At 49.5% G+C, this 18,428-nt stretch overlaps 1 protein-coding gene across 1 annotated transcript in view; it reads left to right on the top strand.

Annotated features, from left to right (window-relative positions):
* COTL1 (coactosin like F-actin binding protein 1) overlaps positions 1-18,428 on the top strand; it is a 41,393-nt gene that overhangs the window by 20,385 nt on the left and 2,580 nt on the right. The window contains exon 3 of the mRNA XM_081108617.1: positions 6,031-6,188. Within this exon, the coding sequence (XP_080964743.1) occupies positions 6,031-6,188 (158 nt within the window). The remainder of the gene's footprint in view (positions 1-6,030; positions 6,189-18,428) is intronic.

Below are 18,428 nucleotides of genomic sequence, written 5' to 3'. Positions count from 1 at the left end.
GCCTGGAGGAGGCTTCAGAGGCCAACCAAAGGGTCACGTTCTTTTGAGAGTGGAGTTTTATTAATGTCATGTGAGGACCATCTTTTCATGAACAAGACTCTCACGGGATGGGAATGGGAGGGCGTCCACAGCCTCAGATCAGGGACACCGAACGTGCAGTCCACCTGGCCTTGGAGCTCCTGGCGCCGCCGAAAGGCCCTGCAGTGGCACTGACAGTCCTCAGGGACGGGACTTCCAACCTTGGTTTGTCATTGGTTGACACCTTCCCTGGATGAGGCTCCATGGGATTTTGTGATGCCTTTGGGAATCCTTGTTAGTGACGGCTAATGTCAAGTAGATGACTGAGCGGTCACAGAAAGAGCTCCCTCATACCCAGTGCCACGGTTCAGGGGCTCGTTCTCGGGCTGTGGGGTTGGGCGGAGAGAGCGTCTCTGGGGGGACAGTCCTGATGGTCTCTGATGGTGAGACACTCGGGAACCACACCTGGCTGCCTCCAGTTCTGTAAATTACACTGCTGAGAAGCCAGGCCACACAGGAAGCTCCTTTACACTCCCTTCAGATAAAGGCGTGCGGGTGGAAGGAAGGGGTGGAGGCTCAGCTTTCGGCACATCAGCTTTTCTGCCCGCGAGACCTTTTGCCTCACCCCCTTTCTCTACCTTGAGTGGAGCAGGTTCTCCATGCTCAAAGCCCCATTGTTTCCTCTTCTCACCTCTTCCTCTAGGTCAGTGGTTCTCCAGGTTTGCAGGCCTCAGAATCCCCCTGGGAGCTCATTTAGGCTCAGTGTGCGGGCCCCAGTTGCGGAGCTTCTGAATTCACATTCCAGTGTGTTCTTGGGTGATGCTGATGTTGCTGTGCCCCGGACCACACTTTGAGAACTGCTGGTCTACACTTCACCAGTTCTCCAGTGCAAGAGTCATCTGGCTCCTTATCGCTTCACCTCTCTGAGCCTTTATTTCATCTGTAAAATGGGACTGTAAGCGGTGCTGACCTCAAAGAGAGGTCAAAATGAGACATGCAAATATGTATAAATGTGATGTGCTTGGCACATTGTAAGCACCCTTAGGACCCTTGTTGGTGTAATCTGTACCCTCCAGTGCTTAGCTGGGCTTGGCACATAGTAGGTCCTTAAGAAACACTCCTGGTACGAGTGACTAAAGGGTCGTGTGCTCCCAGAAGTGCCCCTGCTTTGAAACCCAGAGCAGTGAACATAAATTCGGTGGCTATAGAAAGCCAGTGAAGAAGGTAGAGGCTAGGACAGTGATGGCGAACCTATGACACGCGTGTCAGAGGTGACACGTGAACTCATTCTTTTGGTTGATTTTTCTTTGTTAAATGGCATTTAAATATATAAAATAAATATAAAAAATGTAAGTCTCTGTTTCACTATGGTTACAAATATCAAAAAATTTCTATATGTGACCCGGCACTAGAGTTAAGTTAGGGTTTTTCAAAATGCTGACACGCCGAGCTCAAAAAGGTTCGCCATCACTGGGCTAGGACGCTCTCTGTTGGGCTCAGCAGTTGGGCCGCTGCAGACCTGAGAGCAGTTTCACTGGGGGGGGGGGGGGGGTAGAAAGATAACGACCATCCCATCAGCCAAGGCCTTCATGTTTCTTTCCTCCCACCCCCATTTAATCCTCACAACCACCTTATGAGGTAGGTGTGTGACCCATTTTCCAGATGAGGAAACTGAGGCTTAGAGACATTCTAAGTCACAGAGCTGGTACAAAGTAGGGGTGATTTCCTAGTGGGTTTTGGAACTTGGACGCAACCTGGATGCCATGGAGCCGAAGGTTGAGGCGAGTGGCCCCGTGAGCAGGTGTTGTGGACAGCTGGGCTGGGGCCTCCTGCAGAGGGGACCCAGGGGGTCTCCTGGTATGAGTGTTTGGGCTTCTCCCACTGGGGTCATCTGGAGCTGCACCCTCCACTCCTGAACCTCAGTCTGGACAGATGTGCTATTGGCCCCACTGGGGACCAAGTGGCACCACGAGGGTGACAGCAACCTCAAGTATCAGCCAGTTTTGCCATCTTAGTGTCCACACATACACATATACCCGTGCACATACAAGCACACACACCCAGACACATGCCTATATACATGCACACGCCACTATACATATATGATGGGGGGTAGCTATGCCTTTCTCAGCCGATATACCCGCTTTTTCCTGTGCGTGTGAGTGATATTAGCAGGAGATGAATGAGGGGATGTGATGTTTCCACTTCTGTTGGGGTGCCGTGGCTGCTTGTTGTGTTTGGTCTGCCTCGTTTGTCCAGAAGAGGGAAGGCGGCCTGAGAGTGTCTAAGAACGTGAACTTTTTCCTGCACAGACCAGTTTGAGGTCAAAGTGGCCTCACAGCCTCCTGCAGGGTGAGTGGGGGAGAGAGGCTTCAGGTCTGCGTGGGCAGCTCTGAAAACGTTGCTCAGAACAGGTTTTTCATCTTAGACTCAGATGACTTTTCTATGTTGGGCCAAATCTATGCAAACATCTGTAAGCTTAACGCGACTGTTGGATTTTCAGAAAGGTCAGCAGGCTTGTTGGTCAAACCATTGTCCGGTAAGCGCCCGACAGCCACTCAGGAAAACAGCCTCGCTGCCATGATAACTTCAGTGCCATTGCCTGCAGGACAAGGCCAGGTTCCCCATATCCTTGGAGGAGGGAGGTGTGACCGGCCTGCCTTGTGCCAGGTCCGGAGCTGGTACTTGGGACACATGATTTGCAACTTTCCCACATGGAGGCTTTGGCCAGAGATGGGGCCATTGGAATCTGAATGCTGTCACAGAACCCAAATGTCCAGCCAACCCATGTGGAAATGGGAACTAGAGTGGTTCCCATGGAAACAGACTGCCTGTTCTTTTGCTTGTGTTGCCTTGGCATCTGATGTGCGGCCCGCCTCCCCCTCAGGTCAAGGCTGCAATTTAATTAAACACTTTGGTGCTGGTTCTCCTCCCCCCGCTCCCCACCCCCCCAGTAACACTACTCAAAACAATGCGCTGGCTTCCCAAACACAGCCGTGACTGCTGGGAAGTGCTGGGCAGCTCACCCCCACGCTGTCTGCACCAGCCCCATGTGGCTGCGTGAATTTCAGTTCCTCAGTCCCACCAGCCTCATTTCCTGTGCTTTCCCCGCCCCCCACCCTCACCCCCACCCCCACCCCAGCTCCTCCCTTTGGCTGCAGCTTCTGGGGGAAGATTCTATCACGTCGGAGGTCTGACACCCAGGCAGCTTTCACAGCGTTCGCCTTGAATCCTCATGACCCACTCCTGAGGGTGGTAGAAAATCACCCTTCTTGGCAAGCATCCCAAATGTCCACCAACAGATGAACGGGTGAACAGATTGCGGCATATCCATGTAATGAAATATTATTATGCAGGACTGACCGCGCCGCAATGTGGATGAACTTTGGGGACATGCTGAGTGAAAGAAGTCAGACACAGGAGGCCACATGGTGTGTGACTCCATCTGTGAGAAATGTCCGGAACAGGCCCACCCCGAGACGGGCAGATTGGTGCTGCTGAGGGAGGGGAGGGCGCGGAGTGCCTGCTCCTGGGTGGGGTTTCTTTTTGGGGTGCAGATGTTCTGCAATAGACAGTGCTGGTGACCACACAATATTGTGACTGTACTAAACGCCACTGAATTTTATGCTTTAAAATAGTCAAAATGGTGAATTTTATGCTATGGACTTTTACTTCCATAAAGAAAAAGAAAGTGAGAAGGACCAAAAAACATCACCTCATTTTACAGATGAGGCAGCTGTGGCTCAGACGTCAGGGGACTACGTCAGGGTCTTTGGGGTAAGAGACGGAGGCCTCCCTCCCGTGGGAATCTGCTGGACTCCTTCTTTGCTTCCCATGGCGGGGTGGTCACCACATCCTGCGGATTTGGCCTGTGAAGTGTCCCTGAGACCACCCTTTCTTCTCTGTCCCCACGGCCTTGTCATCCACTCACCCTCACGGTCAGGTCCCACGATGGGCGCCCACTGGACTTCCGTGGCCAGTGGACAGACGCACCTGAGTTATCCCGGTCCTTGGTCTCAAGTCCAGCTCTGGCATTATTAGTATGTTACTTTGGGTGAACCACAGGACTCCGAGCCTCATCTGTCGAATGGTGATTTGGATGTTGATGAAGGTGATGACAGTACCCCCGCCCCCCCATCACCCACTGGACAGCATCGTATGAAGACCAAGTGAAGTAGTAAAACAAACGAGCTTTATAAATAGAGATGCTGTGCCAGCGTGAATGGTCCTCATGATGGATGTTTCCTTTAAGAAATCAGCATTGTGGCCTGGACTGTAGAGGCTGCGTCAGGAGCCTGGACTGCTGAGAACTGTTTCTTAGCTTCCCTGGGACAGATGGGTTCCTATGAGACGGTGGAGTTGTTGTCTGACAGTGCTGGGCTCTGAGGCAGTAACCAGGAAGTGAACTTGATCAGCTCCACACTGTGTCTCCATGACTCTCAGTGGGCTAATGGTCTCAGTAACTCAGTATAAACCTATACATTGTGTGGGATTTGGCAAGGAGGCACCCAGAAAGATTATAGGAAGAAAGGCACCTTGATTTAAAGACAAATAGATTAAACACCTCAAATGCATCAGCATTACCTGGGCTCCAGTTAGAAATGCAGACCCCAGGGACCCACCTTAGATCTGCTGAATCAGAATCTGTTTTAGCGAGACCCCCACGATTCGAATGTACACGGATGCTGGAGAAGCACAGCTCGGCACTGTCAGTGGGTCCCCGAGAGATCCTAAAGCTAACAACTAAGAGCCATGAAGAGCATCAGTGCTGAGCAGAGCGGCTGGTACAGATGAATAACCCAAACCTGTAGCAGCCCATGTGCCAGCCGTGGCCAGGTAGGGATCAGTACAGTTAAAATATGAACTATTTAGGGATTAGGCAGAGCAAGAATATGTGATTTCTCAATGAAATGCACCAAATTTCAGTGGAAAACACAAAGGATCCGATTAAGTGGGGACATAAACTGTATCTAGAAATTCATTGGGCAACGTTTGGACCTGTTTTTGGTGCCATAACGGGCTGGGGAGGGGTGATACTGGCTTCTAGTGGGTGGAGGCCAGGGTGCTGCTCAACATCCTACAGTGCCCAGGGTGCCCACCACAGAGCGATCAGCCCTGAGTGCCAGGAGCGCCGAGGTGGAGTGATTCTAGTCTATCCTAGTGGGGCGTACACACACACACACACACACACACACACACACACACACACGCGCGCGCGCGCACACACACACATGCACACGCATACATACCACACGGGACTCTAAAAACTTGAGAATACTTTGGTAATGCAGAGAGTGGTGGTTGGGGAACTTAGCATGGTGGCCTGGAAGAGATTCTAAAGTGATGATAATGAGAAAAGTGTGGTAATGAAATGAAATGGAAATGTAGATCAATGGAACAAAGTAGCCCCGAGAGTCATTTTGTAGAAATGAATATATAAGCTGCAACAAGCAGAACACAGCTAATGGAAGAATATTAATAATTCTTCATCTTTTTCTTGAGAATATTAAGAAATCTTAATTGCCTACTTGTCCAGCCATAAGCTAGACATGGCCAGAGGGCCCAGGGCTGTATCCCAGGCCAGCCCTCCCCCAGCCCGGTTCCCATCTCCATGTGGCTCTCCCATTCCTAGTCAAAGGCTGGGGGTAAGAAGGGTTGACAAAGTTCTCCCTGGGTGAGATCCAGAGCTTGAGCTTTGACTGTATGAGGGATGGGAGGGTTGCAGGTGTAGCAGCCAGAGAGGCTGGGTTCCCATCCAGCGTGGCTTCCAATGATCTCTGTGGCCTTGGGAGTGTCCGGTGACCCCTCTGAGCCTCCATTTCCTGTCTGTGAAATGGGCATCAAAGCCTGGGTGCTGTTGTCAGGATCAAATGACAGAATGTTGGCCAAGGTCAGTGTGGGGCCCCCATCGCACCAATCGGGGTGCACTTGTGACTTACAGCCCCTCCTCGGAGATGTGTTTTTGGGGTGTTTTAACTGAGCCCTATGCCCTCTTGTTGCTGTTGGTCGCAGATGACATCCGACTGTTCGCCTTTGTGCGCTTCACCACCGGGGACGCCATGAGCAAGAGGTCCAAGTTCGCCCTCATCACGTGGATCGGCGAGAACGTCAGCGGGCTGCAGCGAGCCAAAACCGGCACAGACAAGACCCTGGTGAAGGAGGTCGTGCAGGTAATTGGCCTTGTGTTCCTTCTGGATCTGGGGGTCGCACCCAGCAGGGACAGAGAGGGCAGAGTTTGGCCCCGGCTCTGTGACAGCTGGGACTTCAGCAAGCTGTGCTTTGTCTCTGAACCACGGGGGAAATGCTACCATTGTTCCCAGAGTGCGGACTGGGAGGCAGGTAACTGCATCTGGGACCCTATCACCCACTGGCAGCATGGCGGCTGTCAGTTCACCTTTGAGGTGGGGGCACATGGCTCGTAGAGAAGGGGCTGGAGGATGGCTGAAGTGGCGGCCACTACCCGTTTGGATCATGACTGAGCCTGGTTGACTTCCAGTGGGGGCCATGAGGACCCAAGTGAGAAGTCATGTGTGCCCTCTCTGAACAGTGCCTGGCACACAGTAGGTCCTCAGTAACACTTTTTGAATGAATACATGTCATTATCAGGGCCAGCGGGGGCTTTATGATAATTTTGGTGGCCATAGAATGACAAAGGTTCTATCAGCAATGGCACAGACTCCTAGGCTGAGTAGCTGGGCACTGGCCAGGGCTGACTTATTCCCAAGTCCCTACTTGACTGAAAGGAAGGGGGCCAGGCGGGTGTGCCCTTGGTTTTGTCTCCGGGCTTCTGAGCAGTTCTGCTTGTAGAGCTCTCTATTGTAAAGTTTCTTTCCATTCTGGACATAATGAAAATTGACAGTATTGGAAACTTCCAAGGTTGGGGCTAGGGCATGGCGTCATGCTGAGAAAAGAAACTCTGAATTCCAGAAAGAAGAACGAAGGGAAGGGAGCTGACTTGAGAGAGAGCTCTCCTTACCAAAGGGTTCTGCATTTTGCAAAATGATTTCTCAGGGGTTTCTTTTTCAGATGATGAAAAGATTCTAAAATTGACTGCGGTGATGATTGTACATCTGCGAATATACCCAAAGCCATTAATTGTAAAACAAAACAAAACAAAACACACACACAAATAGGCTGCATGCCATGTGGTATCCTGGGTTGGCTCCTGGTACAGAAAACCTGAGGAAATGGGGTGAAGTCTGGAGTTTCGTTACAGCAACGTTCCAATTCTGGCTTCTTAGTTGTGACGAGCATACAGTAACACAAGATGCTAACAATTGTGAGACTGGGGTGCAGGGTCTATGAGAACTCTCGGTACAGTCTCTTGCCACTCTTCTGTAAATAGAAAATTGTCCCAAAATAAGGCTTTTATTTAAAAAATAGTAAGAAAGACAAAAATTCCTATCATTCCATTATCTCAGCCTATTTTTCCATCTTCCCTACCAGCTGTGTGGGCGAGCTCCCCACCTCTGTGCACTGATGCAGTCACAGCCTGCAAATCACACTCTAGTTGGCTTCTTTTTTTTTTTTTTTACTTAACATAATTGCATAAATTATGCGACTGCAGAGTCTCTGTAATGGTGGCTGGCTGCCCGTTTCACGAGTGCTCTGTGAGGTACTGAGTGTTCCCCTGCTGTTGGCCTCTTGAGTTGTTTCCCATTTTTATTTTTATAAGGAATGTTTCAGCCAACATTTTAATACACACAGCTTCCTTCTCTCTCCCAGCGAATTGTTTCCCTGGAATACATTTTCAGGAGGTGGGGTTCCAGAATTAACAGGCATGATGATCATTTTTAAAAGGTCCGGGTTGTCAGATGACCTTCTGGAAGGGTTAGCACCAGGCCTGGGACATAGTAAATAAATGCTCAGTAAGTGGTTTTAATGGTTAACCATCTTTCGGGGGCGGGGAGTCTCCTTTATGGCAGCAGAATGAAAAATGCAATGGAATGCATGTTCCTTGGCCAGCGTCTCCTGCTGAACTCTGCCGTCCACACTTAGCTCTCCTCGTCGGCCAGCCGGGAGAGAATGTTCGCCAGGATACGTCCAGGAGGGCAGTGCTTTGAATCTTGCAGATTGTCTTGATAAAATACAACAACACAAAATGGATCGTTTTTAGCCATTTTGAAGCATACAATTCAGTGGCATTAAGTACATTTGCAGTGTTGTGCGATCATCACCATTGTCTAGCTCCAGAACTTTTAATCACCCCCACAGCAAGTTCTGTACCCGTTAGCCTTTGGCGGAGTTCCATTTATTTATTTATTTATTTATTATTAAGTTTTTAATATATTTTATTGATTTTTTTACAGAGAGGAAGGGAGAGGGATAGAGAGTTAGAAACATCGATGAGAGAGAAACATCAATCAGGTGCCTCTTGCACACCCCCTACTTGGGATATGCCCGCAACCAAGGTACATACCCTTGACCAGAATCGAACCTGGGACCCTTCAGTCCGCAGGCCGACGCCCTATCCACTGAGCCAAACCTGTTAGGGTGGCTGAGTTCCTTTTAATCTAGAACTCTTCTCAGTTTGGTTAAGTGGGCCAGCGAATGAGGGTGATTTTGGGAAATAGGATTTTTTGGGGCGGGAACCTTCAGTTGGGAGTATTGGTTCTAATTATTTTGTTGGCAAACTCACTTACATTGCAGCAAAAAGGGAAAGTCTGGCTCTGTGGCCTGGGGAGTGCAGGGGCGGCTGGCTTTAGGTGTGGCTGGATCTGGGGCTGAGGCAGTATTTTCCTTTCTTCTCTCTTTTCTCTGGGTTGGCCTCACGTGGCCTCTGTACAGCAGGAGAAATGGTCCAGGCATGATGGTTCTTCTGGGTCTTGAGCCCAGGGGAAGAGAGAGCCCTGGTTCCCCAGTGTCAATCATTTCATATGGCCCCGATTGGCCCACCTTAGGTCACATGCACATCCTGGGGGCAGGGAGGTGGGGCTTCGTGATTGGCAGCTCTGGCCTGATTCCAGTTAAAAGGATGCCGGTATGTAGATGAAAAGCACAGATGTCCGCTCCAGTCGGGGAGCTGGGATGCGTTTGGAACTGCAGGTGCAATATAATGTTTTGACCATTACCTTTTGCCTTTCCCCGTATGCATTTAAAAGGGTTTATTACCTGAAGCTATTATAAAACCTCACATTTATACTACGGTTGCAAATATAGCCATTTAAGTCACAGAGGGTCAATTTTGCTGACATAACAATTTTGGCAGCTACTAAAATCATGCTGATCCTGGCTGGTGTGTATGCTTTTCCCGTTGTTTAATGAGAACTCGGACCAGGTGTCCTCTGAGGTATTCTGGATCCCATGTTCTGGGGACTGGATCACTTTCCCAGCTGCCTTTTGCCATGATTTCCACATGAAGAATAAGCGGATTGGTTTTTATTGTAACAGAAGCTCTATGCCCACACCCTTATGCTCTGTGTGAAATGGAGAGAATGTAAATTGATGTAGATAAATTGATATCTTTAGTCTGTATCCAGAGCCAGGCCTAGAAACTGAGCCATGTCAGTGGCTGGGGGGCCAGTCGGGCTGGGCGATGGCGACTTGAGTCCTGGGAACGTGGCGAACAGACGCACACATGGCTGCGTCTACCACTGTCATCCACACAGAAGGGCCAGGCTGGTGCCGAGGACAGTCGCTCGCCGCATCGTCCTGCACCTCTGCGGGAGTACGGGGACAGTGCTGCCGCCACTGTTCAAGACCTGCCTGCGCCAGGCCCCCCGGCCATCTTGATTGGGAGCCAGCCATGATGCCCTGCAGGATGGCTTTATTCGCATGATCTTTTCATTTGTTTTTCTTTTTGTTTTTGTTTTTGTTTTTGTTTTTTTAGTAGTGTTTCCTGGAACTTTTTCTTTTTTTTTTTTAATATATTTTATTGATTTTTCACAGAGAGGAAGGGAGAGAGAGATAGAGAGAGTTAGAAACATCGATGAGAGAGAAACATCGATCAGCTGCCTCTTGCACATCCCCCACCGGGGATGTGCCCGCAACCCAGGTACATGCCCTTGACCGGAATCGAACCCGGGACCTCTCAGTCCGCAGGCTGACGCTCTATCCACTGAGCCAAACCGGTTTCGGCTGTTTTTCTTTTTAACATTATTTGAATGTCCATGGAGCCAAGTAACTGGAGGGCTTGTGTCAGCTTTCAGTGTTGGGGAAAGAGCAGAGCAGAGTATTTCCTCCAGGAAGCAGTGGAGGCAGGAGGATGGGCATTTCGGTGACGGGGCGCAGTGATCAGTTTAGCGTGTCTTCTGATGACGTCTACACCCCAGGAGCAGGGTCGGCTTAAATTCAGGACATCAGCCCACCGCCCAGGGCCAGATGCACCCAACACTCCTCCGGTAGGGTCACTTTTGTGTGCCAGTGTGGTAATAATATTAATATCAATAGTTGTGTCCCTATGCTGTGCTTGACACTTTTAAGGACTTTCTACGTATTAAATCATTTATTCTTCACAACCAGGCCAGTTCTGTCATTATCTCCATTTCACAGATGAGGAGCCTGGGGCCTGGGAGAGTGGAGTCACTTGCTCCAGGTCCCAGCGCTTGGACATGGTGGGGCTCTGCCTGGAGCCCACACTGTCTGGTTCCAAAGCCCCAACATGATCATCTCACCTTATTACACGTTTCCTCAAGTCCTCCTGCACCAAGTAAAATGTTCTGAGGTCACATGCATGTTGGAAACTCTACTTTTGTAGACTCACATGGCACACGAGAGGCTCTGAGAAGTTCTGCAGGAAACAAACCTTTTATATTTATTTTTAAATTTCCTGCTTCTCAGTTTTTCTTGATGCTTGAGCCTTTTTAAAGTAGCTCGGTGTTTTGTTTTGTTTTTTGGTTTTTTTGGTGTTTTTTTTTTATGCTGCTGTGTCAGATAGAAAAGTTAATGGGCATAGGGGGAGTGATGCCCAGGTTGATATTCCAGCTCCATCAACTGTTAGCTTGAGGACCTTGGGCAAGTAACTTTACCTCTAGAATCTGTTCTCACTTACGCAAAAGAGAATGTAAATTTTCACAGAGCTGTTGGAAGGACGGAAGAAAAGCAATCCCTGTGAAAAGAGCTTCTCCATTTTGGTAACGGGTGAACTCCTATTCATCCTTCAAAACCTCAATTCTTGACCCCATTCTACCAGCCGCAATCAGAATTAATTACTTTTTTTATCCAGATTTCATGAATTGTAAATTATAAATAAATGTCTTTAGAAAGTAATCTTGAGGGCAGGGACTATGGCCACTTTATTATGTACTAAACACACAGCAGGAGCTAAAACAACAACAACAACAACACACACACACACACACACACACACACACACACACACGAATAAATGGAGCTCTTCACATAGGCTCTAGACCAGCCGTGGGCAAACTACGGCCCGCAGGCCGGATCCGGCCCGTTTGAAATGAATAAAACTATTGGAAAAAAAACCCGTACCCTTTTATGTAATGATGTTTACTTTGAATTTATATTAGTTCACACAAACACTCCATCCATGCTTTTGTTCCGGCCCTCCGGTCCAGTTTAAGAACCCATTGTTGGCCTCGAGTCAAAAAGTTTGCCTACCCCTGTTCTAGACTGTATATTCCTAGGATAGAGGGCTAGTACATCTTCAATAAATGCCCTTTGGGCTGAATTAAATTGTGGGAGCCGGTTCCATTCAGGGAGGGACATGGGTTGATTGGAATTTCCAGAGGCTCTGCTTTTGTTTCAATAACAAGCAGAAGTGAGCACTGGTTGGTGAGCTGGGAGAATCTTCACGCCTCCATGTAATGAGATTTACGGGCTGCTGCTCCCCCTTGCAAAGCATCAGTTGTCGTCCAGCACGTGGGGACCATCCACAGGCGCCTCACTGCTCTCCCGAGGGTTTCAGCTAGTTGTGTTTATGCTCCTTCAACCCCGTGGTTCACGGAAAGGCCCTTATTCTCCACAGAACCAGAGAGGGCCTTTGTGTTGGTGCACGTCACCTGGGCCTGGGCTCAGGCAGTGGGCGCTCTGGTGCTCGTGCCATATATTTAAGACACAAACCACCGGATGACAAACACAGAGCCCTCCGAGGTGGAGCAGGTGTCGTGTGTGGAGGGCCAGGCTTGTTCGCCACGACCCACGTGCTGCTGCTACCCCCAATGTACAGAGGAAATCAAGGTTCGGAGGGACGAGTCCTGAGGCCAGGGGGGTGTTGAATGAGAAGCCCGATGGTGGGGAAACGGCGACCTCTTTAACGTGGGATGTGGGCACTCACAGCCCTGCAGCCAGCCCTGTGCTCCAGAGCTCTTTTTACCAAGCTCGCTGAAAATTTGGGATGATAATATCTAACTCAAAGGATTGTAAAAACTAAACAAGATACTGTATATAATAAGTGTCTGCTGTATATAAAGTGTTCAGTGTGGGTACTATTAACTTATTTATTCAATTTTTGATGAAAGTGAAAACAGTCTGGTATTTACCGACAGTGAACATCTGTGAGTATGAGTTGTATTTTTTTTTTTTTTAAATTGTTGAATGATTTCTTTGGGAAAACTTCCCCAAGGCGAGTATGGCTGAGGAACAAGAAATGCCAGGTACAATTTTGACCGGGCAGAAATTAAAGGACTAGACTGGATTTAATCTTGCTTGTCAGCTGATGAATAGCAGGGGCTCGTTGGAGCTCTGGGGTAAGAAGGATTCTGAGGTTAAGTCTAATCTCAGTGGGAAAAGTGCAGGATTGATTTGTGATGTCTGCCAGAGATATGGAGGAGAGAGTTGAGTGTGTTCCTCACCTTTTTGCCATCCCTGATGTAGGTGGAGCCATCATCAGAATCGGGCAGAGTGGAGTCAGGGCTTCTGTAAATGTCAGTGGTCAGGAAAGCCGGGGTCAGATTCCAAGTCCCCCAAATGCTGAAGAGGTGGGTGGCCCCGCAGGGGTGAGGATTCGAGGCGTAGGGACTGCTGCCCCTATTAGCTGTGAGCCCAAACCTATCCGCAGCATCCTTCAGGATGCCATGCTTCCTGTCCTCCCTCTGCACGGACGGCTATCCTGTGTCCATCAGAAATGTGGCGCGTGCCTCTCTCTTGTCCTTCGTTCTCTCCTTGAAGTTGGGCCTCGTCATTCCTGAGCTGTGATGGTGACACGGATGCCTTTGTTACGGAATCTGTCAGACACGAGACCACTCCGTCTTGATGTTTGTTTCTCGCTTTTCTGTGATGACTCATGCCTTTTGTAAGAACCTGTTCTTTCTGAGTAAATTACACCTCGCTGGAAGGATTTTTGAAACCTCGGTCTTTGAAGCACTTTTGAGAGGTGGTAGGAGGGGAGTGTAGGAGGCCCAGGAGGGGTTGGCAGCCGAGTGCCCAGCAGGTTTGGTGCTGTGCCCTTTCATCCGGCTCATCCGTGTTCCAGCTGCTGGAGACCGCCTGCTGTCCCTCAGCACGCCACGGTCATTGTTTATAATTAATCTTTGCCCACTCGGGGAAGAGATACATTATTGTGGCCAGCGTGTGTCTCGTCCACCCCCTGCTCCATCTCTCACAAGTGGGAGAAGAGATTCTATCCCCCGCACTATTTTGCAAGCGTTTGGGATGGGCCTGCAGCCAGCACACAGCTTCCTCTTTATGAAAGCCAAACTCTGATCCCAGAGTTGACTTTTCTGTGCCAGTTTTCTCCATTGCTCCTTGCATTCTGGTGTCCAAATTGGAACTTTGTCCCATGTGATCTTGGTGCAAATCCCTGGATGACTGGTGGGGAAAGGGCCGGGAAAACCTGTTGTCCATCTTCTCTTCATTCACGGAAATGGAAACCAGGGCCCAGAGCCATTGGCTGCTTCCTTCCAGGCGTTTTAAGAGCCCCCTGGTTCTCTTCTGCTCTCAGAGATACCCCCTAAGTACCTGAATTTTGACTTCCCAGGGCTTGAAAGAGTATCTGACGTGTAATAGGTGTTCAGTAAGCACGTGTTTGCTGGGAGGATGACGTGCATAAGCTCACATTGCCTTGGATACAGTGAAGGTCGTGTCTCCTACCTGGCCCTGCTTTGTAGAAATGTGCATTGCTGAAATCACAGACTTACCTGCCCACGACTCCCCGCTCATTTTTCTTCCTAGACCTTCCCCCACATTCTCTGCATAGGTTAGCCATCCACATAGACCTAAGGTTCCAGGTAGAAGGCCTGACAGTTCCGCCCAGCAGGCGTCCGCCCTGTCCTTCCATGCTTCACCCTGTCCCCAGCTTTGGGGTGTGCAGATGGATTGTCATCTTCTCTCTGCACGGGCAAGGCGATGGCAGTGTCACGGTCTTGGTTATTCTGAGATTCCCCAGTTTTCCGTCATTGAACAATAAATGGTGGGGATGGGGAAATCAGTGTTGGGTGAGAGAAGAGGAACGAGCCACTCCCCATGCTTTTATTTGAGAGTTTCAGAAAACTCCTTTATATCTCAGACTCCCCTAACAATCTTGAGAATGAAGGTGAACCTAGGATCATTTAAAATATCATCTAATCATCCTTGAGCACTTACTCTGCACAGGGAACACTCATGGGGTGTCTATGTCCTTTGCACACTCATCAGATCTTCAGCCCTAGGTTGTGGGTCTTCTTATTGTCCCCATTTGCAGATGAGGAGCCTGAGGCCCAGGGCAGTCAGTCGGGCTGCTGGAGAGGCACACGGACAACTCTCCCTATTTGTATTTGGCCCAAACCTACTCCCAGCATGCTCTAGGACTGAAGCCGGGGCTTAAACTCAGGCAGCTGGGAGCCATTTAAAAAATGAGATGAGCCCTAACCGGTTTGGCTCAGTGGATAGAGCGTTGGCCTGCAGATTTAAGGGTCCCGGGTTCGATTCCGGTCGGGGGTATGTGCCTTGGTTGCAGGCACATCCCCCGTTAGGGGGTGTGCGGGAGGCGGCTGATCGGTGTTTCTCTCTCATCGATGTTTCTGACTCTCTATCCCTCTCCCTTCCTCTCTGTAAAAAAATCAATAAAATATAAAAAAAAAAAAAATGAGATGAGCGCTAGCCAGGTTTTTCAGTGGCTTGAGCATCGGCCTTCGGACTGAAGGATTGAGGGTTCAGCTCCGGTCAAGAGCACGTACCTCTGTTTCAGACTCGATCCCCAGGCCCAGTCAGGGTGCAGGCGGGAGGCAACCAATTGATGTGTTTCTCTCACATCGATGTTTCTCTCTCTGTCTCTCCCTCTCCCATTCTCTCTAAAAAAAAATCAATGGAAAAATATCCTCAGGTGAGAATGAACAACAGTAAAAGAGAGATGATTTAAAACAAAGGATAGGAAAATATTGATGCACTTTTTGAACCAGCTTTGCAAAGGGATTCTTGACTATGTGTAGATCCCGGTTCCTAACCCCAGTCTTCTCTAGAGCTGCCTTCCTCAGAAGCAGACTGAAGTCTGTCCACATCTTTGAAGCACAGCACGGGTGCACTTGAGGCACAAAATGTCTCCTGAACTTGGCTGATGTGCGTTTCCAAACCACCGTGGAGTCCCAGTGAGCTGAATGGGGATTCTTCCTTCGACAAGTCCTGCTGTGGCAGAAAAGGGAGAGATCCCGGTGCCTGGGAGCTGTGAGCCAGGGGCAGCATTCCTGGACATGACAAAGATCTTTCTAGAACCACAGGGACATGTTGCTTAGAATGCCTGACGTAGGGTTTAGGCAGCTTTGACATGCTGCCGTGGAGGGCAGGACAGTCTGGAGCAGTCCAGGAGGTGGGTTGCAGGGGAGAGAGGACCCCAGAGAGACCAAGGCCAGGACCTAGGTCCCCGCCCAGAGGCTGCCGTGTGCCCTGGGGGGAACTGATGCACCTCTGAGTCCCATTGCTTCTCTAGCAAATGAGGGGGTGCATGTCAGGGTTTCAGAGGCTCTTTCCGCCCCATCCCCTCCCTTCTTTTTGTTAAACAAGGTATAACCTACATAGAGGAAAATGCACAAATCTCAGGTGTACAGATTGCTAAATTTTTGAGTTTTCAAGTTTTGAATTTTTGTACATACCCGTGAAGCCACCGCCCAGGTCTAGACCTGGGACATTTCCAGCCCCCGAGGGGCCCCTCCTCGCCCACTCAGTCAGCTCCAGAGCTTTAGGGTGAATGTTCTTCCAGACTCTTCTGGTCTGTCTAGACCTGCACTGTCACCGGCCACCTGTGGCTGCTGAACACTTGAGTGTTGGCTTGTCGCCGTGGGCCGCACGTGTCCAGTACCACCAGCCTTGAGAGACAGCGTGGAGGAAAGAGTGTAGCCCACCTGCTCACTGCCTTTGTACGTGGGGCACATGTTACCACAGCAACACTGTGAATATACAGGGTTAGATAAAACGCTAGTGCAGTGAATGCCATCTGTTTTTCTCTCGCGTTTCTCAAAGGGGCCACTAGAGAATTTGAAATTCCCTCTGTGTTAGTGTTGTCCCGGGACCTGACAGTCCCCTTCCTAGTAGGGAACTGCCTCCCGGAGCAGGGCCCTGTACCTGCCCCAGCAGCCAGGTGGCCCTGGGAGAGTGCCGGGGACGGGGACACAGTGTGAGGTGAGTGCGGTGGGGCGGCCGTGCTCTGAGCAGACATGTCCTTGTGGTTTTCTGCACAGTTAAGTCCTTGCAGGCTCCTTCCGGTCTCGGCCTTGCCTCCAGGTCGGGGTCTGGCTGCCCACAGCGCCCACTGTGCTCATTTGAAAGCCCACAGGGAAGCTCACGCCTGGGCTGCCGGGTCTCCCTTGCCAAGTCCGAGTGCGCGTTCTGCTGGAATTGGAGCGGGGAGAGGGTCTGTTTGAGTTGGGTTTAGGTCGACTCAGACCTTTCAGGGACTTTTTCCAGAGTCCACATCCCGAAGGGAAGAACCGTCTCCCCTTTGAGGTCTCTGGGGGTGCGTGAGCGTCTGTGTGTATTGGGGGGAGGCCTGTGAGGCCTACGGGGACCACCTCCTGCCTGCCCTTCGGGTGCTGGTCCCCATAGTGGGGGTGCATGAGGTTGCTTTTCTATGTACTTTTGTTTGGTAAAATAAGTTTTTGCTAATCTTTTGATTTTAAACATGTCTCTGATATGTAGCATAAGGTTTGGGGTTGCTTTTTTTTGTAGCTTGAGACAACCTTTTTTACTAGGCAATTTTGTTCATTTACATTTATTGTTACGTTTTTATTAGATTCTGTTATCCTGTTTTGTTCCTTATTTTGGCCGTAATTTGATTTCCCATATACGTGTGGCTTTAGGTTGGGCTGTGTTCTCTGTAGATTTCTTAGCCCTTATCAAACAAACTTCTTTTGAACCTGAATCTTGTAATGGCTAACAGACACAAGCGGGAGTGTTGGAGTTGCTTTAGATTGCCATATATAGCTATCACCGAGCTGCCAGACTTTGAACTTCCTTCTACAGGCACCTTGAGCTGCTGGCTTCCTTCTCCTGGGCCTGCCCTCTGCCCCTCCCCCACGCTGCTGGGGCTCAGGGTTGAGAAACACATTCATTCTCAGTTCCCCTTTCTGGCTCCTACATCCAGCTCATGTGTTCACTCACACTGATGACATACCCAGACCCCGAGCAGCGCAGGAGGGAATAGAGAGGATATTTAGTCATCCTGGGATGGTTACACAATCTCTCCAAGCCCAACTTGCTGGTCTCATCATAAGTGAGAAAATGTGTGAGGCAGTGCCTGGCACATACTAGTTGCTTGATAAATATTAACCTCCCCCTTCTCCCTCCCTGTTCGTATTCTTGGTGGCTTGACCTGGCAAACAGTTTGTGTTTATACTGTAAAACTTGACCTTGAGTGCTCGCCTGGTTTAGCCATTCTTCTTGGAGGTGTGGTGACTTATTTTTGCATTCGTGTATTCTTTTAATTGAACTAAAATTAATCACTTTAAAACATATAATTCAGTGGCATTTAGTACATTCACAGTGTTGTGCAACCACCACCTCTATCTAGTCCCGAAACATTTTCATCATCCCCCCACCCCTCCAAAACCTCAGACCCATTAGCAGTCACCCCCTATTCCCTGTCCAGCCCCTGGCAGCCACTCATCCACCTTTTGTCTCTGGATTTGCCTTTTATGGACATTTTATATAAATGGAATTCTGTAGCATGTGGTCTTTCATGTCTGCCATTTCTTCTTTCATTTAGCACATGGTTTTGCAGTTCACTTATGTTGTGGGATGGACCAGTACTTCGGTCCTTTCTTTGGCTGAATGATAATATTCCATTGTGTGGATAGGTCATGCTTTGCTCATCCATTCATCTGTTGATGGACATTTGAATTGTTTCCACTTTCTGGCTGTTTTGAATAATGCTGCTGGGAATGTTCACGTCTAAGTGTTTGTGCGGACACATGCTTTCATTTTTCTTGGGTAGATCTCCAGGAGTGGAATTGTTGGGTCATATTAAAGGTTTTTAAGAATTAAGTTTGCCGCCCTAGCCGGGTTGGCTCAGTGGATAGAGCATCAGCCCGTGGACTGAAGGG

This window comes from Myotis nattereri, assembly GCF_964212035.1.
Source record: "Myotis nattereri genome assembly, chromosome: 15".
NCBI lineage: Eukaryota > Metazoa > Chordata > Mammalia > Chiroptera > Vespertilionidae > Myotis > Myotis nattereri.
Note: the sequence above shows the minus strand (reverse complement) of the source record. Positions and strands in the feature narration are given on the sequence as shown.